The sequence below is a fragment of the Coccinella septempunctata genome, chromosome 6 (assembly GCF_907165205.1).
Source record: "Coccinella septempunctata chromosome 6, icCocSept1.1, whole genome shotgun sequence".
In the NCBI taxonomy this organism is placed as follows: domain Eukaryota; kingdom Metazoa; phylum Arthropoda; class Insecta; order Coleoptera; family Coccinellidae; genus Coccinella; species Coccinella septempunctata.
In genome coordinates, this window is record NC_058194.1 from 23,087,350 (window position 1) to 23,113,479 (window position 26,130).

The window sequence follows — 26,130 nt, forward strand, 5'->3', positions numbered from 1 at the left end:
TTTCTCGCCCTGGAGAATATATACAGTGCTGAAAATCTCGAACATATCGTAATTGAAGGGAGTTTCATCGCTTTGCGCTCTGCTGATTCTTGTCGTTAAATTTAATTTTTATATCGCGATAAATCCCCAGGGATATAAGGCGAATTTAATGTCGTGTGTCGGCTTCCGAGGTACATATCACATTTTATGTGACACCCTTAAAACAAGACTCTGAGAAATTGCCCTCGGCGAACTTGAGATATTACTTCTGAGTGATTCTCGAGATTTCATGGCAGTTTGTAGCAAACCGAGTGAATAATTCTCGACTCGTATGTCTCCGCGAATTTTATTTCATTCCGTTCGAAATTGGTGGTTTCACCTGGGGCGGAACGATGAACTCGAAGCTGGGGTAGTTTTTCGTGTTGTATTGTCAATGATGAAATTAAATTAAGCTTGGCATAATTTAATGATAGAATTTCAATGTTGAAATAATCTTTTCTGAAAATTTCTGCCAGTTTGACCTATATGAAAAGAGGAGAAGTCACTACAAATAGGGGTATAACTACTCCTATTACATTCATCTTATTTATTCTGGATTTGTTTACCTAGAGTATTTTACTTTTTATGAGTTTATTTGATTCCTTTCTTCCAAGTGATTTTCTCTTCGGCCTAAACTCTCGTTTTAATCATAACCTCATTCGTTCGAAACACTCATGTTTTAACTGCTGATTCAATAAAAGCGTCACAATTAATCGAAAGGACAAATGCAATTATTCTGATAGTGCAATTAACATGAAATTAATCGTTTTTGCAACATCACAGAGCGAAATGTAGTTCAAATAATAATGTTGTAGAGTATTAGAAAATTGCATATACCGCAATTTGTAGCTGCGTCATGAAGTTCAACCGAATTTAGTATCGTTCAGTTATGCCTGCAATAATTCGAAATATGGGGTCGTTGAATTTGGATACCAGCGGAGTTATGTATTTTCTGATTGGTTCAGCATTCGAACTTTGCTGGGTTATATAGAAGGGAACATTCCATTTTCAATTGTTATGAGGGAGGTGGTACGGGGCGTTTTACAAATATCAGAGAAATGTCCATTGGTTCTGCATGTGTGTAACAAAATATCATTGTTGTTGTGCAAAAAATAATAAATTGACTGAGACCCGAGCAGAATTTTGAACCATTTTACCAAAAAAAAACTGAAATAGTAGTGTATTCTCCTATTTTTTTTCCACTTGTGTATGCAGGTTGTGAATGAATAGTTGCGAGAAAATTATAGGCGTGATTCTCTGACAAAACATAGTGTGGGACTTTCATATGTTTTCGTATGTTTCTGATCGTGATGAGAATTGAAATAATTTCTCCAAACGTCGCCCTGATTTCGTTCATGAACTCATCCTCTGGTTAGAGTATTTAGCGCTACACTATACTGATGAGGGACAATGATCCAGAAACCGGTCTGCAGTTGCGTTTAAATGCTTCAACCTCTCTGGGATTTGCTACGCCCGTTCACGACAATTCTTCGGAATTGTTGTTTCCAGTTTGATATTTATTGAGCATTCTGAGAACCAGCAAACTGATGAAAATGAAATTGAGCAGACATGCTATGGAAATGAGAAGGCCTACTAGATGAATGTAAGTTTGAGGATAATTGCAGCCTTTATAACGCACACAACTTCTCTGTGGATATGTTATTTTTTAATCTCAAAGACTATTTAATTTAAAAAGAAATTAGATCAAAATGAATCAAGCTAACAGAAATTAATTTATAAATAACATAGCATGTAAAAGAAAAAATATTCCCATGAAACAAATTTTTGGGGTGGCTTTTTCATTCCTAAATTATAGGGGACCATATTGACGATCTTCGAAGTGTCCACCGGATATTCAGCATGTATATAATTCAATTTTCAAAACGAAAAGAGAAAAAGTACCACAAGAAGGACAGCAGATAGAAGAGTCTCGTAAGGGTGCAGTTTGTATCTTCGTATCAACGAAACCCTAAAAATAGAAAGTGAACAAAGCGAACCCAAAGATAAAGTAGGAATCCTTTTTAATCATCGCAAGAGGAAGTAGGGAGAGGTTCAATACACATAAGACAGACTTTAATGTGGAAATATTTCGTCCAGAGTGTTTCTTTCTATGCTGGCCTTATAATGAAAAACTTAAGATACCTTTTACTATGGATGATATTGCCAACTTTCACATTTTTATGCATATTTTGAGAATGCTTCGTGTATATTTAAAACTTTTCATGTTTGAAATTATCTGGTGCCAAGTAAATGTATGCTTTATCCTCCTGGATATAGAAGATGAGCAAACATTTCTTTTCATAGTGCGAATAACAGAGGACGAAGAAAACCTTAATTCCCAACTCATCCTACTGTCCGAAATTGCCATGACTCTGACCGAATAACTAGAGGCAGAAAGTTGGCGAACTTTATGATATACAGATGCCCTAAGGTCTGTTGACCAGCCCGAGAAGCTTATAGAAAAGGAAAGCAGGGAAATGCTATAAACTTCAGAGGCGGCATACCGCTACCACTTCAAAGTTCTCTCTTACTTTAATCAGAACTGATTCATTGAAATGAAAGGAATTTGTCATCTTGCTAATTTGCCAGATTCTGCAAGGGGCACCAATTGTGCCAGAGGGTACTTGTGACGAGATGATACACTGAGTAGCAGCAAGGAGTTCTTAATTTCTTCAACATCGGTAAAACGCATTTTTCAATTATTTGGGAGATGGACACTGTCACGAAAGTACAGGGTATTTCATACAGGGTGACAGTTTGAAAACTTGCCAGTCCACTTATTTCACGACAAAGATGATTTCGAGAAAATACCGGAACAGGTCAATTTCTACATATTTTGGGTACATATTTTGAGCAGAACTGTAAGCCGAAATCTCCTCAACCATGGGTGTAGGAGCAATCATCCCTAAATTCTCAATAGGGAATAGGCTGTGAGCTACACCTCAATTGAAAGATCACTTGACCCTCTAAATGACTACTATGGTTTATGTTTATTGAGTCCTTGAAGTAGTTACACGGGCAGACAATTTGAAAACTTGCCCGGCCAATTATGTCTCGACAAGGATGTTTTCAGAGTAAAAACCGGAACAGGTCAATTTTTGTTCGGAGGGGGACATGTTTCAAGCAGAATTGTAAGCAAAAATCTCCTCAATCTTAGGTGTAGGCATTGTCACCCCTAAATTCTTGATAGGGAATAGAGGGCGAGCTATACCTCAATTGGAAGACAATAGTATTATGTAGAAGGACATATTGTCTTCCAATTGAGGTTAAGCTTACCCTCTATGCCCTATGAAGAATTTAGAGGTGATAGCCCCTTCACCTAGGTTTGAAGAGATTTCGGCTTACAATTTTGCTCAAAATATGTCCCCCTCCCTTTAAAAATTGAACTGTTTCGGCTTTTTCTTTGAAAACATCCTTGTCGAAACATAATTGGCCTGGCAAGTTTTCAAATTGTCGCCTCCTGTAACTACTTCAAGGAATCAATAAAAATTTGCAATCCATAGTATTTATGTAGAGGTAATTCTCACCCCCTTCCCTATTCATTACACCTAGGGTTGAAGAGATTTCGGCTTACAATTCTGCCCAAAATATGTCCCCCTCCGAATAAAAATTGACTTGTTCCGGCATTTTCTCTGAAAACATCCTTATCGCGACATAGAGTCATTCGGGGTAACTGAGCGCAGTGGGTAAGTGTGCCCAGTGCGTATATCTCGACTATGCAATGTATGAAAGAGGGGTTCATTTGGGTGAAGCAAGGGCGCAGAATCGCCATATTAGTTTTTCATAGGAGTGCGCCGTGCCACGTTTCTTTAACTTTTTATTTGCAATCAATCAAATTCACTAGTTTTCTTGTTAATTTTTAACACCTCTGCACATTCTGCCAGGTCCAAGTTCCGAGTCCCTCAGTGTTAAACAATATTTTATTCGATCATGGGCATATTAATCTGAATATATAATAAAAAATTTTAGGTTCTCTTAGCTGCTCAACTCTATAAGAACGTCAATTCAAATTTTGGCTTACTGGGGAAAGTGTGCGCGGGTAAGTGTGCGCATAGATTCATTTTATGGGCATTAGTTCAGTGAGGAATAAATTATGACATTGTTGATTTTCTTGGTTAAGACTCGATCAATATTGTCCTATTTGTTCAGAAAAATATGAAGAGCCACCAACAGGGGAATGTATCAAGTGTTGTGTTCACCAAGAATTGTGGCACGAACAATAATACACTGCTTGTAAAAAGGCGCTTCTGTATTGACAATAAACAGCATTTCTCTAATATTGTAACATTTTGATGACATTATTTTGTAATTTGTTTTGATTGTGTGGTTCACTAAGCACTGCGTTCACTTAACCCGTGAAGGTGCGCACACTTACCCGCAATACGGGGCATGTGAACGCACTCCGACTTTCTCTATTAAATTCTTTTTTGCGGAAAGAAAACGTTTTTGTTTGTTTGCTTTCTGATGTTTTCTTATAGATTAGAAAATTCTCTATCTTATGAATATGTTTTAATTTTCCTAGCTTCAACATTTGAAACAGGGTATGGCTTGAAAGGCAAAAGTGCGCACAGTTGCCCCGAATGACTCTACACCTAGGTTTGAGGGGATTTCAGCTTTCAATTTTGCTCAAAATATGTCCCCCTCCCTTTGAAAATTGACCTGTTCCGGCTTTTTCTTCAAAAACATCCTTGTTGAGAATTTATTGGCCTGGCAAGTTTTCAAATTGTCCCCTCCTGTAACTACTTCAAGGAATCAATAGAAAGTTGCAAATCATAGTAGTCATGTATTGGAACAAGTGATCTTTCAATTGAGGTAAATCTCACCCCCTAATCCCTATTAAGAATTTAGGGATGATTCTGATGATAGCCTCTACACCTAGGGTTGGAGAGATTTCGGCTTACAATTCTCCTCAAAATATGTCCCCCTCCGAATAAAAATTCACCTATTCGAAAATATAACGGAAAATTTCGTCAAAAAATCACGATTCGTCAAAGGTACTTGTAAAGGGAATTTGGCTGGCAGACCTTATACTATTCAATGGATTAAACATCGATATATTTCTTCAGATGAGCACGAGCTTCTCCTATGACTCAATATAGAAACATTAATTGGAAAAACCTGTAATTTCCCAAAAGATTTTCCATTTGATTTTTTCATAATATTAAAAACAAATTTGAATAATGCTCAATGGTGCGTAAATATGCTCTCAGAAATATTTCAGTAATAATAATGACGTCCAGAGCCGGTAAGTTTACTTCCACATTCAAATAAGGTATAGTGAGAGAGAAAAAGTTCCTGAATAGTCTTAAAAGTTTCGCCTCTGGGTGACAAGTTAATGGAAATGTGACGCTGGGAGTGAAAAGGGTCTGGAGTTTGACGTACGTACAAGTATCTTTGTCGCGATGCTGAGCACTCGACCTACTTTCACGGATCATATGTGTAATGGCTTGAGGGCATCATTTTGCTCCCGAATATAATGATGAAATTCATTTAGGTCTTTTCATTGGGATGCATTCGGAAAATATCCATTTTCACTACTTTCCTCCAATTGATGCGGAGAGAAAGGAACTCGAGAACTCCACTCGAATGGTTTCCTTCATTTCGAGGAGAGTTCAGATGCTGGAGAGATCGAAAAGGAATATGCGATATTTCGAATGGAAGTTACTGCTTAGTTTGATTCGAGTATCGTGACCTATTTCTCCACAATTTTCGCGAATCGTTATGCGAATCTTCAGTATGCATGCAATTGACTGAAAGTTATTGTAAATAAATAGATAAACTCCTCATTTTTATTACATAAACTAAAAATTGTGAAGTCGAAAAATTTCAATACATATGCTGAAATATTCTGCTCCACAAGAGTTAGGGATATCGTATTCAATCGTTTTTAAAAGTATGTAATCTTCGAGAAAATCGCTTTAAAATCATTTAAAACTCAATAACAACTTGAATCGATCCAATAAAAATCAGTATGAGACATTTCGTCAATCTGGTCGCCTTTTTTGTGGATTTTTGGTCTTCATGAATGTGCAGATATGGTCCATGTTTCCATCGAAACCATCAGACGACGTTTGAGAGAGGTGAATCTAGACGTCCATTAAGAGGAGTTCCATTAACACGTGACCATAAGCGTCAAAGACTGGAATGGGCAAGGCAACATATCAATTGGAACGATCAATGGCGTAGTGTCCTTTTCACTGATGAATCCACATATGGACGATTTCCAGATTCTCGAAGAATAAGGGTATGGACAATCCCACGCATACCCCGTAATCATCGCTATGTCCAAGATGTCCATCCATTCCGAGGGGGTAGTGTTATGGGATGAGCCGGGATATGTTTCAACGGGCGCACAGATCTACCCATTTATCCTGGGAATATGACCACCTTACACTGTAGTGAGCATGTCATTGACAATGTTGTGCCAAATTTTCACGCTGCTATTGGTGAAACTTTTCAAATTCTAGACGATAACGCTAGACCGCACCGTGCAGCCATAGTTGAGAATGCGCGCGAGGAGCTTGGTATTCCACATTTACCAATACCTCCACACTCAAAAGATTTGAATTGCATAGAACATGCATGGGATATGCTCCAAAGAAGATTAGATAATCATCAACCTACCCCAGAATCCTTAAATGATCTGAGAGAGCTTCTGCCCCGTTTATGGAACCAAAATCCTCAAGAAATGTTCAACAACCTCTTGTCTAGTATGCAAAAAAGATGTCAAGCTGTTATTGATGCCCGTGGAGGCCATACATTGTATTGATAGTCTTAAAATGCTTGAATTCTCTGGGAATAAAATTTAGTTATTTCACTCGATTTTTCTTAACCACCCTGTATGCGCTGCAGACCTACAGGCTTAAATTAATTTGCAACTTGAAATCATATTAATATTAATTTTCATCACAAAAATCTTATTTTAACTATATTTTTTTGCAATTTAAGTCAATATCCCTGACTCATGTGGAGCAGTTTATTTGGACTAACTCTCTAAAAGACTAAAAACTATCCAAATATTTAGGAAGATGGGAGATAGCGTGAAAAAGAACGGGGTTACCTCGATTTTACGAAGCTATTTTTGAATGAATAATTTCAAACATTTTAATACAAATGAATTCCATATCCAATGAATTCAGATAATATTATTTTCCAGAAAAATTACGAGATGAATCAGGATATCCCATTTCAAAAGTTAATTCTTGTTATTTCCTTCTGTAGTGGTCCCCAAAATACGAAACTACTGAATGATTTCCAATTTTAATGATAAACATTTTGAAACAACACTTCCAAAAATAATTTATTGAAAACCTCATACAAAACCCAATGTAGGTACTCAATTTCTTATTGTACATTCCAAAAAGTGTTCAAACTAGAGCACTGACACCTCTTTGTAATGAAGCACAATAATTCAGACTAAGGTCTAGTGGATTGATTTTTTCTGGTTCTTTCTCTAGAAAACAGCACTACTTTCTTTTAATCAAGAATGATTTCAATTCATGCTCCGTAAAGTTAAATTAGCATTGAATTCTCAAACCATGCTCAGTTAATGGAAAATTTAAGGGTCGGTATATTCATCCTCTGTGCAAAGTTGTTCGTTAACTCTGATTTGTTGAATTCAATGACAACCTGAGACTATTTTGGGTGTATAGTTGTGTTTCTCAAAAAAAAAAAGTTCTCTTTCTGAAATCCCCATAATCAAAATTACATTTTTGTTATTTTGCATTTTATTCGTAATTTTGAACTTTATCAAATTTGTGGGAGGAAGACGCCTAAAAAAGTGAAATGCATGATTGATCAGTCTAGTCTCTCTTTTGTTTCAGTATATGGGCACTTTCGCTGTTCTTAACTTCGACCAGTTGGCTCAGTCTCAACTCGTTCAAGCTCAAGTAGACCATATGAAGGTGAGTGAATTTCTTGTTATACGAATTGTAGAAGAAAGAAAGTGGATATTAGATTCCGAATATGTATACTGTTTTTATATTCTCTTTCAAGAATACTAGTCAAATCGTATCGTAGTATCAGCTCAGATGCTAGTATTTCCCTTTATGAATGTCGTAACACCCAGTTGCATGAAAGTCTCTTAAAATTTAATGTTCCATTGGAATTTTAATCCTTCATTATCTCTTTCAAAAATAACAATTTCAAATTTTAATGTGGCATTAAATTTTAAGCGACGTTCCTGCAACTGCATGCTCATCATGAAGAAATGATGTTTAAAAAGCCTTCATGATGAATTAGATGGATCAAATCTAGAAATTTCGAATTTAGAGAAGAATTCTTTCAGATGGTACACTCTCATTGCTTCTCTGTAACCTGCAGTGATATTCAGAGAGTAATATTCGACACAGTTTTTTATAATGTCCACTACATTTCTATTTTTTGGACGCCATTATGAAGGAATGTCATTCAATTAAAACTTCGACTTTTATAACATCATCTCTGTACAAAGAAGTATTTAAAAATTGCAGTAACAGTAGAAAACTTGCCCAAAACGCTTTGAGCACAGTGACATTTTTTGAAGCCGAACCTCCGAAACGACCATGCCCTTTCGTGTAGATTCTCTCGATTTTGATCACATCTAAACGAATCAGACAAGAAGTTAACACAAATAAGGACAAGCGAGCCTAATTGAGGACGGCATCGTACACGCGTGATGAGAAAAGTTGGAGGCAAGTTAAATTAAGTGTGAAGTGGAGATAACGTGATGCGTGTGTAAGCAAGGAAGAAGAAATACAAGCATACCAACATCATCCCATTCACATCAATGAGGTGGATAGGGTGAAAGGAAAACGAGACGCCACTCTATCTGCTGTGAATAATGTATAGGCCAACCAATAGAGGTTTTTTCCCATCTGAATGAACACGCAAATACTATTTTCGAAAGGAAGTAGTTGGTAAAGGAAAACTCTACAGTCTAGACAATTTTCTGATTTTACACAAAAATTTTGCTTTTGTGAAAAAAATTGTACAATTTTTTTATTCAGTCCAAAAATTACAACAAGGAGGAAATCAAGAAGATTTATTTCTGATATACTTGGTTATTGCACAATCGTGCTCTGAAAAATTCAAACTTTATAAACGACATCTGGAAGGTGTGTTTAATGGTTGAAATTATTACATTCTTTTTAAAAATATATGATCAATATATTCGCAGAAAAAACATATATTCCCAACCCAAGTTAAGGGGTTGCAAGTATCATGTGCAGAAAATTTGTAGAGGGTGATAATTTAAAAACTTGCCAGGCCAATTATTTCGCGACAGTGATGTTTTCAGAGAAAATGCCGGGTCAATTTTTATTTGGACGGGGACATATTTTGAAAATTGTATGCCAAAATCTCTTCAACCCTAGGTGTAGGGGCTATCACCCCTAAATTCTCAATAGGGAATAGGGGGTGAGATTTACCTCAATTAAAAGATCACTTGTCCCTCTACATGAATACTATGGTTTGCAAATTTTTATTGAATCCTTGAAGTAGTTACAGGAGGTGACAATTTGAAAACTTGCCAGGCCAAATATGTCGCGTCAAGGGTGTTATCAAAGAAAAAGCCGAGACCGGTCAATTTTCAAGGGGAGGGTGACATATTTGGAGCAAAATTGTAAGCCGAAATCTCCTCAAACCTAGGTGTAGGGGCTATCACCCCTAAATTCTTCATAGGGAATAGAGGGTGAGCTAAACCTCAATTGGAAGACAATATGTCCCTCTTCATAATACTATTGTCTTCTAGTTGAGGTATAGCTCACCCTCTATTCCCTATTAGGAATTTAGGGGTGACAACTCCTACACCTAAGATTGAGGAGATTTTGTCTTACCATTCTGCTAGAAACATGTCCCCCTTCGAATGAAAATTGACCTGTTCCGGCATTTTCTCTGAAAACATCTTTGTCATAATCCTGGCAAGTTTTCAAATTGTCAGCCCCTGTAACTATACTTCATTCACTTTTATTTTAGCAGTCGGTTGGCCATGAAAATTTGACACATTTCACTCTGTATAGTACGAAAATGTGGGGTTATGAAGCTTGTCAAAACATTTTTGGGTTTTAAATCAACGCTATGTTGCCCGTTCTACGTAAATGTTTCTGTTATTACGTATTTTATCACAATGTCGAATCTCTTCGGAAAATATGTGACGAATATAATTGAAGTTTATACAAACTGATTGAAGGCATACCAAATCCAGTTATTTGCTTGCATGGAAAATACAAGAGATCAGTATAATATCATAATATGCACTAGCTTGACGAGAGTTAATGTTCGTTATCTTCTTTGGCTACATCATTTGTAGATTTCAAAAATATTAACCCGGAGATGAAATGCTTATGATGCAGTGGTTGGAAATGGGTATCTCCCGAAGGAATTAACAGATAATTACAAGAATGTAAAATTCTTCAACAAAAATCATCTTGCATCAATATAAGTGAAAGGAATTGAAGGAAATTTCAAGTTAAGATGAACTTCACCTTTGAACAAAAATTTCACATGAATAAACAAGTAACAGGGCAACTTGCGCGTATTTGTGGCTATTCATCTTAATACATTGATGTTATAATATTATAATAATCAGGTATTTATTAGTACCTTAAGACATTTACATTCTATAGGACAAGTCAAATGAAAAATAGAAAAATCCATTTTAGGGAACTTATTCTCCGATGACATTTATCGAAAATCCTGTAGTAAACTTTTCGCATTAATTCACTCATACATAAAATTCTCAAATGCCACCACTTTTTTGGGTCTCCCAATAGAAAGAAATTCTTTGACATAGTCTTCATTCACAATCTTTCTGATTGTGGAAATATTCAGCTGAAATATATGTCGTTTAGATTCAGATGAAACATAATATAAATTCTCTTACATTGAATATGTTCTCTACCGTCTGACGTATTGTGGATTTTAGAATATCAGAGTATAACTATTTGAATGAGCGGACCTGAATTCTAAATAGCACTTCCTGAAACCCTGTCTCTTTTTTCAATCACTTTCGGCATTTTCGTAATAAAAATTGATATTAGTTGTGGCAACGGCGTTATGACCTTAAAGACATTTCATGAGTGCCAACCTAACTTCGTTCTAGTTACAGAAACTTGGGAAAATTATATCATGGCCAACCGACTGCTAAAATAAATTTGAATGAAGTATACTTCAAGGACTCAATAAAGATTTGCCAACCATAGTATTCATGTAGAGGGTCAAGTGATCTTTCATTTGAGGTATAGCTCACCCCCTATTCCCCATTGAGAATTTAGGTGTGACAGCTCCTACACCTAGGGTTGAGGAGATTTCGGCTTACAATTCTGCTCAAAATATGTCCAACTTCGAATAGAAATTGACCTGTTTCGGCATTTTCTCTGAAATCATTCCTGTCGTGACATAATTGGACTGGCAAGTTTTCAAATTGTCACCCTGTATATAGAGTACCTACTTCGAACTATGAAAAATTATATGATACCAGGTTTCGCACAACCCCCAAAAAAATAAAAACCGTCAACTGATCAATAATTTCTAGGGAAAGTATCTTGGAGAGATGAGTGATTTAAAATAAAACTTTATAAAGTAGCCCTACAGATTTTTATCGACAAATTAATTCGGAAATTCGTTCAGATCCATATATAGACACCCTCTATAGTCTGTAAATCAATGATCAACAACATAAACCTGAAATTCGATACAAGGTTATTCCACTGAAAGAAGATGAAATATTTCCCTTGCGTTTCACCTATTCGATTATCTTTGCTCCGAAGCAAAGTTTTGAGTTCCGCAATATCATCCCTGTATCTGTGGAACCGAAATAATTATCCCCTTTCGAACAGACTGAATTGGATAAAGGGCCTTGGTTTCACTGCTATTGAATCAATTCAAAGTTAATTAGTCATCAGAAACTTCTAAAACGAATTCGTGTACTTTGATAATTGAATCCCAATTACGCGCTCTTCTAGCTCACTCCAGAGCCTGGAATGAAGCTGAATCTATATGATCATCAACGGTACATAACCATGAGCTGTCCACCATCAGCTAAAGGTTTAAAGCTTTATGAAACCTCCTTCTACTTCATCTGTGATCTCTTTTATTCGTAGAAATAAAATATAATTCAATCAAAATTCTTCGCTCTAAATGTACAAATAAATCATCATAATATCCAATACAGAGATATCATTAGTAAAAAGTAGTTTAACCTTATTCTTAAAAGCACGGAATTGCTATTCCTCTTATTCGGTACTATTTTTCCATCTTTTATGGTGCTGTCACCTGTTAATTCTGCCGCCTCAGGAGATACTGCTTCATCGTTTTCTTCTTGCTGCTCTGCCTGGTCTAGATGCATCTTTCTAGTCATACGTTCCTCTTCTATAGCAACGTCTTCGTCTCCGAGATCATCTTCATCTTCATCGTCATCTTCATAAAATCTGGCTTCTGTTGTGATCAAAAACCATTCAGAATTAACTTAGCTTCCCAACCAATATATTTTAATTGTACACGTTCCATTGGTTATAGGTCCAGCTGCAGGAAAGTCCATTAAGATTTGATACCCCATCAAAATAATAGAAAATTAACATTTTGATGGAGCATTAAGTTTTACTAGACCGTCTTGCAAGTGGACATGATTTATGTTATTATAATGAGATGGGTGACATTGAACTGAGAAAAACTAGTGGAATTTTGAGTATTTACTGAGTAAAAAGCTACTAGATACTGCTTAGAGTGGTTGGGATAGTTTCATAATTTTCAGTCGACTTGTTTCGTACACAAACTAACGTTTTATATTCAAGAATCAAGGTTGTAGTAGAGTGCAGCTTCATCGTGAGGATCCTTGGCTATCCAACAGATGCATGTCTCTTAATAAATTATTAGAAATTACGATAGGTATAGAATTCATTGCTCTACAAGGACCTATGTATTCCTGTTGAGATGATTGGATATCAATGAGTCAAACCTACGAAGGGATGAAAGCAGATCAATAAGAATACTTGATTAAGACAGAGCTTTCATGATTTATCTTATACTGACCTCTTTTCGAAGCAAAAGGAATTTTTTTGTTTCTTTTGGGGATCATTATTCCTGTATTGTGCTTCACGATATCGTCAGCTACATCGTAATCTGAAATAGACAAGTAATAAGGGAATGTGAGGCCATTTTGAATGATATCTACAAGTTGCCAATTCCCAATGCACTCTTCATTGTATATGCAGTAAGTTTGAGCAAGAATGATTCTCTGATAAGAATCCATACTTTGAAAAAATCAATGTTTAATTGATAATAGTTACTCCACCAAAAAGTACCTATTCTTTGTATTGAGAAAGAAATATGAAACCACAAGAGTTTCGTACGAATCATTTCACTGTTGGTGAGTACTGAAAAATTCTTAAAATTTTTGATGAAGGTTTATTGTTTCCTATGCCACATCCTCAAGTAATCGCTCAATCTCAAATCATTCCCTTGAAAAGTCAGATAATAAATGCGAAAAAATGAGACTGAAAACTAATTATCGTACAATTTGCGAAAATAATGCTTTCTGCGTTTAATTCCCAAATTTCCCTTTCATAAAATGAGAGAAACAGAAGCTTGACGTGGGAGCTTCATTTTGATTTATTCTAGCATTTTCAATGCAGGGTAGTCTCAAAAAATATGATTTAGTTATAGCAGAAGTTGAGATAAATCGAAGTTATCATCATTTTACCCAAAATTATCTATGCAAGACTTTCTAACGAAAAAAAAATCCCCCGGATTTCGATTCAATGAATTGTGAAGTACGAATATGCTTTCAAACTGAATTCCTACCTCTTGGCTTGAATGTAGAGTGCTCGATGGGTAACACAACCCATCTTCTCACTTTGAGAGTAGCATCTTCGAAGAACGTCTTACATTTGCACTGGAGTATATCCGGTGGACAGCTACAAAAAACTTGTTCTAAGTATTCGAATTTCGGAATATCACTCAAACCTTACCAGCTGGTTCCAGGACCTAGACAATCGATCCCACCTTTGTATCTGAGAGTCGAAAAAAATAAGAGATACGGAAAATTACATCAGTATTGGAATTATTTTCAGACTTACGTGTACTTGTTCACGCATTTGGCTTCGTAGTAGAGAACTTGGGAATCCAATGTTCGATCATCTCTTTTCTCTAGCTCGTACCAGTCTGACCATAACGAGTAAACCATGGGAGGTTGCGCCGTTTTCAGACCAACTGGCCATTCACAAAACTGAATTGAAGGAAAAGCAAAATCATATTCTACTATGAAGACAAGATTTTTGGTCAATTTCTTCCACAACTGTCGTCAGTTACGAGCAAGGCTATAAGAGCCTTGCTCCTAGTTAGCTAGAACACTATAGACTGGTGATATGCAGAACCCTACAAATATCAAGTTCCCGATCATCTTCATCTACAGAACAGTGTGATGTTTTCTCTGAAACTGTTCGACCTTTTTCTCTCCAGTACTTCAATTTTGGTGCTCCACTGGGAGTTGAAAAATTTATAATGAAAGCTTTGTCCTAGTGCCAAAAGTTTTGATCTCGTTTAATTTTGTCTTATGAGCTAGATATTCCAAAAATTTCTGATGTCTAGTTACTAAGTTGTGGTGAATACATTTATTATTTATAATCCCAGATCGAATCAATCTAGGCGTTTTCGACATACTTAAACATCCTGGATCTCAGAGCCTGGTCCTCTCTAAAGAATCACATCTCATCAGCGAACCTACCTAGTGATGTTATGATTGAGAAAGTAAGTATTGAATAGAACTCTAATACGGTGCTTTGTAAAAGGGTAGAATGGGAAAAGGAAAACAGTACCAAAAATTTCAAAGTTAATACCACAGATGCAGATGGTTCAAAAACCATGATAGGGGCTGTCACTGGAATATACTAACTTTGGGCTACTGCTGGAGTTCTTCTTTCAATCTAAAGATGCCTAGACATAAACTGAGGAAGAAACTATCGAGGGTGTGATCCCAGCTTGACATTCAAGCTGCTATCAAAGTAATTTACTCCTCATCAACGCAAAACTGATATGGGATTGCCGAATGAAGCTCATTGAAATAGGCAAGAAAACCGTGTTCTGGTCACTCTGGAATCAAATGAGGCCAACACACTTGCCAAAAACGGAGCACAAACGCTAACTGGCAGCCTTTCTTTGCTACCGGATAATGATCTTATAAGAAAGAGTTTCTGGAGAAGGAAGAAACCAAAAAAGAGACACTTTGGAGGAGGTTATGCCTCCTCGAAAGGCTTTGTCGCCTTAGAAAGAAAATGGGCTTCTCAGAAAGTGACGAGTGTAGATTCTGTGGGGAAGAAGAGAAAACTCTTGTTCACCCATTTAGAGAAGCCTGCGCAAGGAATGTCTTGGACAAGATAATCATAGGAGTGAGGAGATCTTAGCGTCCTGGAGCTGGATGGCGCGCTATAGATGGCACAGTTGTGAGAACAGCTCTGAAGGGGGGCACTTTGACTTTGACTTGAGGTCGCAGTGGAACGCGACTATAACTATCCTCTATCTCGAAGACAAAGTGCTCGCATTTCTACAGAACTTTCAGTTCTTGAAATTACCCAGGAATGTCCCCTTTTCGATGGCACTTTCTATTTAGAAACACCCTGTATAAGGAGTTCATCGAATCAATATTCGCGTTAGACGATACCATCTTCGAAAAAAATTTCCAAGAAGACACGAAATTCAATCCGATCAACAGATGACCTTATTATAAACAGGAGTTTTCGGTTACTCCCAAGTAACCCTATACGCCGCCGGGATCGCTCCCGTTCCTTCGACTTGAATATTCATCAATTCCCGTGCCCATTATGCCGACAGAACAGTTTGACACGGGGCGACTCACCGGTTGTTGTCCTTTGCAATTAGGATCACATTGTACCGAATGAATTCGGCCAAGGACGGTGGTGGCATTACACTTGTGTAATCCGCAGGCATTCAGGGGACCACAAAGGCTCTCGGGTAGGGGATCCACGAAGCAGGTCGGGAATCCTGGAATGAATCGGAGTAATCTTCAGGTTAACACTCGGTTTAATTGATGCATATTGTCGGGGGAAAAATTCGCGGTTTGGTGAGAGTAATCTCTGCAAAAAATTGAATCGAAAGCAAGATTTTGAGTACTCATATCACGTAGCTTCTGATCGCGAGGTGTTCACTAAAGATGCGACAAAAAATTCAGATTCCTCGCCTAAAAACATTGATCCTACGTGAATGTGTATAAGGACAGAGTAAAAGAAGTTGAAGGACTACAACAAACTATCAAAAATGTTTGAACAACTCTTGTATTTACAGCATTAGACCAACTATAGTTTAAAAGCCTCACTAAACCTTCACTACAATTAAAGTAGGCCTAAGTGCCATCGGTAGCCAAGGAAATGTCTCTTGCCCTCTCAACTTAATCAACAATTTTGACAGTCCATATCTTGGATCCCGAAATATTAGATTCCTTATAAAAAAATCACTTTCTGTTTTTTGTCGCATCTTCAGTGAATCTTAAGGTTGAAGGACGTTCTGAGAGATGCTTGCATTCTTCCTGAAACTTTTTATGGGTTATCTCTCCCAATATCTCATACCATTTCAACTAACAATCTCCATTATTATTATATCTTATAGTTCAAGATACTGAGAGGAAAACACCTGAAAAGTTTGTTGAAGAATAAAGCCTGTTGTATTCAATACTTTTTTTGCCTCATTTCATAGAAAAACGAATCAAATGAAACCTCACCATTAACTCTATAAAGCGGCGTGTCCAACATTGTGGAACAATTGCATGTCTTCTGGGTTAAAGTTATATAATGAATATCACAGAATCTCCTATGGACTCTGCTGAACTCTGTCCTCTCGATGTCCAAACTGCATTCGTTTTTTCGTTGCATTGCTAGTTCTGACGAGCAGAACTGCCAGTTTCTCATCGTCTCGTGATCGCACATGCCCAAGTAGAAACTGAAGCGAGAGTCGGCATTTTCATCCTCTAAGAACATCTAAAAAGGATCTAGCATGTGAGAAAATAGTTTCGACAGAATAATTGAATTTTGTACTAGCGTTCCCTTTTCAACAGGTACAACCCAGATTTTTGCCCAAGTTTTGTAAGATCCCCAAGCACCCTTACCTTACACTTGCGATTATTTTATAGGAAGAGATTTTGGCAAAATTCGTTTTTGAGCTGTTGCTCTGACTGAATTTTTAAATGTAGGTATTCAATCAGATTCTTCGAATGTTTCTGAAGAAAACATGCACACTTGATTTAATGCTGTACTTGACAGCATGCTAATAAGAAAAGAAAGCATAATATGATTCGTTCTAACAGAGCCACTATCCTTTTTTCACCAAAGAAATTTGGCTTATCCAGAATCACAAATATAATGGTTTCTGGGGGTAATGATGACTGATGAGAAGGCTATTGTTTATTATTTCTGACCTTCAGAATAACGTGCTGAAATATATATTAAGATTAAATCTCGACATCTTATATGTGAGTGAATCTGAACCTTCACTTCTTTCATCCTGCACAGTTGTTAAGAAACTTGAAGATTATCGATTATAAAAGAGACAATACAATAATCAAAAGAATTGTTACTTCTCCATACTCGAAAGAATAATGAGTCAAAAGTTGTGTCTGGTTATATAGTTATTGCAACGGCTATCCTGATCATTCAACAACAACAATGAAAAAAGTTAAATCAGGCTAGTTTCAACTACCCTCTACATATCTTATAAATAAAGAAACATGAATACAAGCGATTCTGCAGTTATATTGCTCATTACAATTCATCTTATTCAAAAAAGGCAATGACAGCTAGTGTGTCAGTAAATGGACCTGAATACTCACTGCGCTGTAATACTCCCCGACCTCCACAATGGTACAACGCTGTAGATTAAGATTAACCACCCATTCTCTGATATCGTATGTTGGAACTGCGGCATAGTTGGGAAATAAGGAATTCTGAATATGCTTTTTGCATATGGTCGATTCTGACATACGTAAACAGAGAAGCAAAACTAAGAGCCTGTACTCGAACATAGAGCTCCGCGAATGTCATCCAACAATTTTCGTGTGCCTTCAACATTTTGGCACTTTTTTTGGGAAATTTTGAGTTGCGCAATGCATTCATTGCATACCAATCGGTACCAGTTATTATTGTGTATTCTGTAGAATTTGAGTGACGTTTATGTTTCTCCAATAAACTCTTGTGAATAATTCGCAACAATAGATTTTTGTTTTAATTGGTAGAAAGATGTAAAATTAACCGGGGCAACTAAAACTGATTCACAAAAATTCAAATACGATTTTTATTTCCATAAGTGTTCGTTTGAGGGGAGACAGCGTGATAGTATCGAATACTGGGAAGATAATGTTTCTGTAGGAATATATGATAAGGATGAAAAGACAGTAAGTACAAAAGTGATCGTTCCACTAACTGCAAATGTAATCAGGGCAAGCATTTTATGTTCGTCAATAGATGGAAATTACAGCATTCAGCTTTCATTGCGATAAGGAAAATAGGGTGTGAGAGTTGAGGAGAAATTATTTGTACATCTTTGCTTTTAGGTTGTGAATCGATGCATGCATCATCATCATATCAGGAACAGGGGTGGACTGGGCTGATATTCATCACAACATCTTTCCTCTGCCTATGTAGCACTGAGTAATCAATGAACTAGATTTTATAGAGTATACTCGAAGAATCTTCTGAATTATATATTTATTCCGTATTTTCTGCTACAGAACATATGAAATCCAGTTGTATCTGCATAATATATTATATTCCTCCCCCAATAATCCACTTCAAATCAAACCAATGATACTTTTGAATGAAATAGTAATAATATTAATACAATTGATTTTCAGGTTATTTTCTCTTTCAAACTGATTCCGGACTGAAAATATCAATCGATTCAACATTCAACTGAACCTACCTCAGAAGGAATTAAATAGTTTTGTCAGCCCTAGTGTTCTGCTAAGTCACAGTGTTACTTATTCTGTCAATATCCCATTCAAAGACGGTAAACGGTGAAAACCTAGTAATTTCAAATCTTGCTGTAGAGATTTGAGAGTGAAAGGGAGATTTTTGTTCTGTTATAGAAGATCGAAGAGTAGCTATCTGAACTATTACAAAAATTCTTCTAGGGTATCATTTTTATGATATTGTCTAATTTTATATTTCGATAGTTTCAGTGTATTCATGGAATAATTATTATTATTAACTAAAATAATGTGATCTATCGAAGATATTAGCTACGTATGTTCAATGTGATCAGGAACTAGGTAATCAATAGAAAACAGGGACATTCATTGCCTTTTTTTCAAGGAGAATATGGTAGAATGTTCACAAAATCAATCAAATGAACACAGAATTAGTCCTCTATTGGAATTGCACCATAATATTATTTCCAGAATTGCAAATTTACTTACATATTTCATGACTTCGTGTCTGGATTGAACTTTCCAGTTCCAATATCAAATTCCAAACTGAATATCACATGATGTTGAATCATAATCGAGTGTAAACAAAAATGGACCCTTGTGGGAATCATTTATTCCCATTCTACCATCAAGTTAATGCAGCCCTGTGTCGGAAATCTTAGTAACTCCAGTTCGCGAACGCCAAAACCCATTTAACTTATCTACAACGACTTCGCCATGACATCCCCTCACTATGAGACCAGTGACGCGGAAGGACGTTTGCCGAACAAAAAGGCATCGAATAAGACGATCCTGAGGATGTTTGGAAGCAGTAAATAGATGGGGAAGACGAGGAAATATATGCTTGTTGACATCGATACCTCATATGAGTCAAACTGACCTCTTCAGTCATTCTCGCCATTATTTTGGATTTTGAGGTCATCTAATAAGTTACATCATTTGTTAAGAATTGTGTTGCTGGCTTTATACATTCATTTACCTATACCAGTAATATCGATTACAAGTGGATAATTCAGAAGAAGTCAATTTTCATAGGTAACTGTTTCAATTTCATCGGAATTTTAATGATTTTATCTGTTTCCTTTCAGAAGCCTTTCTGGGCCATTCAGAGACATCTACATACGAGACAAAAGACAGGTTATTGGAGCTAGCCTCCCCAGCAATTCAGCAATTTCTTTTTTGGTGTAGCAGGGGGAAAATCCTCTATTGGATAACACTTTATTGGGTTTTTCAATAAGTTTCTGTTCTTATTTTAATCTCTTTCTAATTGATTTCTTGGTCTCCTTCGGTAAATTCGCATACTCCTTTTTCTTCCTCTGGGTCGTAGTCCACTAGTCTCCTGAGTTCTTGATTCGGATGGTTTTCCGCTGTTTCGAATAATTTCTCTGCTTTTCTGTTCAGGAATTCCGTCATGGTTTCCCATTTCAGATCCCTATAAATCTGTATATTCCTGAAAAACCAAGGTGCATCTATTGCACATCCTAGCAGCTTGTTTTCAGTGGTCTGAATTCTTTTGATATGGCTCTTTGCCATGAAACCTCAGGCAACTGATCCATAAATCAGTTGAGGCCTTGCAACGGCTTTAATAATCTTAAATTTTGTCTCTTTCGACATGTGGCTTCTTCTTCCTATCAGAGGGTAGAGTCTATTCATCGCTGCTTTCGTTTTGTCGATTGCTTGTTTGATATGACTTTTCCAAGTGAGTCAAGCGTTATTCTTAAATATTTGGCTTCATTTTTCCAATCGATTTCTTCGCCCTCAACTTCTTGATTCGTTGTGGGTCGCAGTCTTCTCTTCTGAAGTAATACTGCTTGGCTCTTTTGTCCATTGAGCTTGATTTTCCATTTTATGCATCAGTAATTTGGTTCGTCAATCGTTTCTTGTAGAACTCGTTTCATTACTTCTGTGTTGCGGTTTCGAGTTGCTATGTCAGTGTCATCAGCATATAACGTTAGCATGGTTCTTGGATTCTTCGAAATATTCACCAATCACGAAAAGAAAGCCAAATAAATATTTATAAGGTAGATTTATATGAATTTTTCCAAAAGATAAAAAGCATTTCATGTTATTATATGTTGGAATATAGCATATACATTCAAGACATATAATTCATTACAAGCTAAATATAAACCTAAAATAATACACACTTAATTTTAAATAATGGCAAAATATTCTCCTTCATAAATCACATGTATATTACCACTAAAAACATCTGATTCACTGTATGGACCTCACGGAATCCAGCAGGGGTTATTTACGACAGAAAAAATCTCCTTTTTCGGTACAACGGACGATCTGCACCATGCAGGGAATATTTCAGATATGTTGCGTCGTAAATTTCAATTCGGTGCCGTTTTTATATCCGGCCGATCTCTTTGCATAGGATGCCATCCTGGATTTCGGGATTTAGGCGTTCATAAATCTCGAATTAAGAGCTGGTCGGCGACATTTTCCACCCACTCCTTGTGTACACGAGTCGCAGGAGGAGGGCGCATTACACATTGCCGCAGATTTAATCGAAGGAAAAACAGTGATTGGGGCGACTGCCTGGGTATGTTTGTCACATATTCATATATGACCGGGGTCTCGGTATGACATCGAGAAAATAATCCGTTTTTTATGAAAAGTTGAGCGTACCTTGCCATACGCACAGAATATAATATTGCGATTCCAATCACAAAATACAACTGGAAAACTTAATAGGAATTATTCAAAAATGTTATAATCTACTTTCATTTTAGAATTTACGTAGTCGTATCTCTATTTGAGGGAACACAGGAAAATTGAAATCAATATTTTCGAGATATAATTCAAAAATTCTCTGAAAAGTGAAAGACAGTAGTAGCCAGCGATGGAATGATCTATTCATTAATTTTTTCCTAGAAAAAAACGTATTTTTGACCATTGAATGGTAATATGGTCTCTTGCTCTCTTCAGGTTTGCTTATAAAGCTTCGAAGTCATTAATGGAAAACACCGTCTGTTTAGGTTTGGTATGAAATAGTGTAGTGTGTGAATATCAAAATATTCATTGTCCAAAAGAGCCAACAACCAACAACCAACAACCTCACTGATTATTTCGAAAGGACTGAAGAATGTACGAGGATGTATTGATATCTAGTTCGCCTAGACCAGCTCCATGCATAAAAAAAATATTGCGTTACCATAGCAACGAACAATAACTCACTAGAAGTGTCAGTGTGAAGTTTGAGGTGGAAAAAGTAAACCAGAGTTACGCAATAAATTAAAAGAAAGAAGATGTCCACCGAAATTGTGAAAATCGAAAAATTGGAGTATGGAGCCATCATCAAGTATCTGTATTCAAAAGGGTTAAGAGGTAAACAGATTTATGAAGATATGCTTAATACCCTTGGTGATCAATGTCCTTCGTATGCGACCGTGAAAAATTGCAAGCTTCAAAAGAGGTAAATTTTCCATTGAAGATGTAACCGATCGGAAAAGCCAGTTTTTGTGTCAGTCCCCGAAAATATCGATGCAGTTCATGACATGGTTTTATCAGACCGTCGAATTGGTCTAAAACGGATATCTGAAGCACTGAATATTTCATACGAACGCGTTCATCATATAGTTCACGTCAATTTGGACATGAGAAAAATTGCTGCAAAATGGATCCCCAAATGTTTGAATGTTGACCAAAAGCGTGGCAGGGTAGAAGCATCGCTTTCGATCTGTGCTCGATTTGAAAACGATGTAGACTTCTCAAACCAAATGTTTAATATGGATGAGACTTGGGTACATTTCTACGATCCAGAAACGAAGCAACAATCGATGGAATGGCGACACTCTGGTTCTCCAAAACCTACGAAAAGTTCTTGCTTCAGTTTTTTGAGATTGCCATGGAGTAATCATGATCTTTGGAAAAAAAGAGAAGAGACGCGGAAAGATATCCGAAGGTGTTTTGTTTTTGCAGGACAACGCCCCTGCACACAGATCTCATATTGTCATGTACAAAATTCGTGATTTAGGCTTTGAATTACTGGAACACCCCCCTTATTCATCAGATTTGGCTTTATCTGACTCTCATCTCTTTCCTCAACTTGCAGAGCAAGAAGCAACATTTTTTTGAAAGGTCTAGAAGTTACAGGTTCGCTGTAATAAATGAATCCAATTGAGAGAAAAATATGTTGAGAAATTGAATATTTTGACATTGAAATTTTGTTGGGTTCTATGGAAGCCTAAGAATTTCTCAATATGTATATCCTCGTATTTCGTTGTAGAATGTTGCTGGTTTCATATTTCAGATGAAATCCACATAGACACAATTTCATTCTTGATCAAATTGATGATATAAATATTTGTAATCCAGATAAGCCACAGTATGACTTGCCTAATTATGAACAAACAATGAAAAGTTGATGAAAGTATCAAGATAAAATGTTTGTTCCCCCTTTTAATTCAATAATTACTTCTCTTGTTTGATATAACTATCATTAAGTTCAAATCATTCTTCACAAGTCTGACTCAGGCCCGCCAACTTCAATCTAAATCAGGTAGTTACCAAAAAGTGCTTAAAAGGTGTTTCACGAAATTTGAATGTAACAGACGCGAGGGTTTATTGCAGTCAATATATGTTGAAGATTTAGGCCTCCATATTAAACGTCGAAATCCTAGTTTTCCCAGATACCGTTGCTTTCCTCAGCCATCCAGTCTATAGGCGATGTAAATAAGTAAAAATAAACTCCGGAAGGTATTTCCAGTCCTGATCCATAGGGACGACGTCATTTTGTGCTGCTATACTAATATTGACATATGTACTTGCTTGTGGAGACTTTCAGGGCTTCAAAGCTCGGGGCACTTGAAACTTTTCCTCGGTTAATCTCGAATGCAAAAGAGAAAAGTTTTCATTAAACTGGAAGGAGCATTCAGATTGCGGCAGATACTGGAGGTGTACTCAAATGAGGGGAGTATTCTTGCGGTTGTCTACAGGAATAGGATCGATATGCAGGTTGGTCTGAGAAGTGATTTTCCGAAAAAAAAATCGAAATATTTAGATGCTAACCTGATATTCAGAAATATTCCCAATATATGTACCTACATTGCATAATTGAACGGTTTGAAACATGAATCCAGATATTGAGAACTGAAGGTTGTACTCCAGGCTGAAGTGAATGTATAGAAAATGTAGGTAAACAAACAAGAGAAGTTTTGCAGAATTATTCCATCGATGGTTTCTCGGAGACAATAAAAAAAAACACAGAAAAAGGTATCTTATATTTGTTTTTCTGATAGCCAATCCTCTTTTACCCCTACTCAAATCCATACCCAAAAGTGTTTATAAAATTCAAGTCAAAATGTCTAACTTAGGGGCGATTTTTACTTACATACCTACTCCACTATAACTCCAGAAAATACTTGAAGAAAACCAAATGATCTTTCATCCTGTATTTGCCATATTCCTATAGACAATAACAAAGAGCTTCCACATTCAGTATTCTCTCCCTAGGGAGTTCACCGAAAATATTTGATCTCTTAAAATCGAACTTAGGGTAAATATGTTACGATCCTCAACAAGCATAATAGGCATATGAAAGCATAAACATTTCTATAGACCTTTATATCCTCTGGGAAATTCGCCAGGACCCCTTGTGCATCCCTCATAAAAACTCCTTTCTTCTTAAGCCCGCTTTATCAACCTGAAAAATATTTAAGTCCACGCTAAGCCTCCTCTACATGATAGTCCCGAACAGAACGTTACAGATAGATTCAATGCCTCCCCACGTTCGAATTATGACTCGCTGAAGGATAATCAAATCCACCCGAAACGATTTTGATAACGGACAGGTTGCTGCGCACGCGCCAGGAGCACGTGCGTCGCCCGAGAGCGCCGAAAGGTCCTCAGGATTTCGGATTCACAAAATTTTCATTCAGTTCGCACCCCGACGTCACGCGTCTTTCAGCGTCCCTTGCTGAAGGAGTTCAAGTCGCGCATTTAAGACGTAAACGTTGTTTTGATGCATCAATTCTTTTGGTGCTCGACATGATTTTCGAATGAGGATCTGCGCCTCTGAGAATAGGTAGGTGGTAGAATGAATCCGTGTGGATTTTCGATAAATTTTTGGAAAAATTCGCGAATATGTAAAGGTTTCATTTCTGACGGCTTTGAGGAGGGAGAGAATGTGACTTATTTGAAAATTACTCCCAATTTCGTTGTTCCCCTCATCAGTTTTTCTCGATCAATTCGAAATTTATGAAGATCATAAAATATGCACAATATTCATTACGATGAAGAAGCTCTGAAGAGTTCGAATAGGGCCGAAATCAAAGTCATCATAGTATTTTTCCTCGATGGAGTTGTGTTTCTGTGGGTAACCCAATTAATTGTTTGTTGGCTAGTTAGATTCTGATGAGACATTTGTGAATATTTAATTCGATAAAAGTTATATATCTGACTGCATTACTTTGGAAATATAAATTTTTTCTTAGAATTTCCTCCCTCCTATGGGGTCATGTGACTCACCTATATTGTTTCGAAATTATTTTTAATACAACCCTGAGAACGTTTGGAAAAAATAATGACAATCAGGTCGATTCTGTTTGGAAATAGTAATATGGTTATAGAAAAGATATTGCTATCACAGCAAAGTTTGAAAAACTGGTATTCTAATCATTGATTTTGAGCAATATGGTCTGTCAATTCCTAGAAGATCTTGTTATTTCAGTTTGCTATATCAGCAACATCATTTAAGTACTTGCTATTTTATAACAAAGTTGAAAATGGCAGTGAATCTCTTGTTTTTCCATTTCTTTCAAGCGTTAGAACTTTAGGAAATAGGCAAGTATATATAAACATGCTTCGTTTTAGTAACTTTTTGGAAACCTTCACTTGAACTTTTCATTTATAGCGAAAATATGAGACTACAATTTCGACATATTAGTGACACCAGTAATTCATTTGAATTGCCTGATGAAAAGTTTCTGGAACTGTTTCGCTTGAATAAGGAAATATGAGTTGAATGGATTGGTTGAGGAACCGACCAGTAAAAATACAGTTCCTTTCTACCTACAAGTGGGTGAAAATCCATAGAGAATTTCTAGGAGATTGATTATCAAATCAATTCCATCTGATTTTTTGTTGTTTTCTTATTTCCAGACATGATGCACAGTTCAACCAAAAACTCACAATCCAAATACCGAATAAAACATTAAACCAAAGAGTATCAATTGATGATACTCTTTGATTAAACA

At 36.6% G+C, this 26,130-nt stretch overlaps 2 protein-coding genes across 2 annotated transcripts in view; one reads left to right on the plus strand and one right to left on the minus strand.

Moving 5' to 3' along the window:
- Positions 1 to 26,130, plus strand: part of LOC123314849 — a 358,596-nt gene that overhangs the window by 92,662 nt on the left and 239,804 nt on the right. The window contains exon 3 of the mRNA XM_044900234.1: positions 7,842 to 7,922. Coding sequence (XP_044756169.1) covers positions 7,842 to 7,922 — 81 coding nt within the window. The remainder of the gene's footprint in view (positions 1 to 7,841; positions 7,923 to 26,130) is intronic.
- On the minus strand, positions 12,072 to 18,026 carry LOC123314850. Its single transcript, XM_044900237.1, has 8 exons — positions 17,831 to 18,026; positions 16,727 to 16,982; positions 15,848 to 15,993; positions 14,073 to 14,221; positions 13,965 to 14,006; positions 13,798 to 13,910; positions 13,027 to 13,116; positions 12,072 to 12,432 (listed from the first exon to the last, which is right to left on the minus strand). The coding sequence occupies exons 1-8, from the start codon at positions 18,020 to 18,022 to the stop codon at positions 12,152 to 12,154; spliced, it is 1,269 nt and encodes a 422-aa protein (XP_044756172.1). The 5' UTR covers positions 18,023 to 18,026; the 3' UTR covers positions 12,072 to 12,151.

Excerpts from the sequence above, each read along its gene's own strand:
- LOC123314850 (XM_044900237.1), bottom strand. The coding sequence starts at position 18,022 with ATGTTCGAGTACAGGCTCTTAGTTTTGCTTCTCTGTTTACGTATGTCA. Across the intron at positions 13,117-13,797 it reads CTCTACATTCAAGCCAAGAG|ATTACGATGTAGCTGACGAT; the intron begins GTAGGAATTCAG and ends TGTCTATTTCAG. Across the intron at positions 12,433-13,026 it reads TCCTTTTGCTTCGAAAAGAG|AAGCCAGATTTTATGAAGAT; the intron begins GTCAGTATAAGA and ends TGATCACAACAG.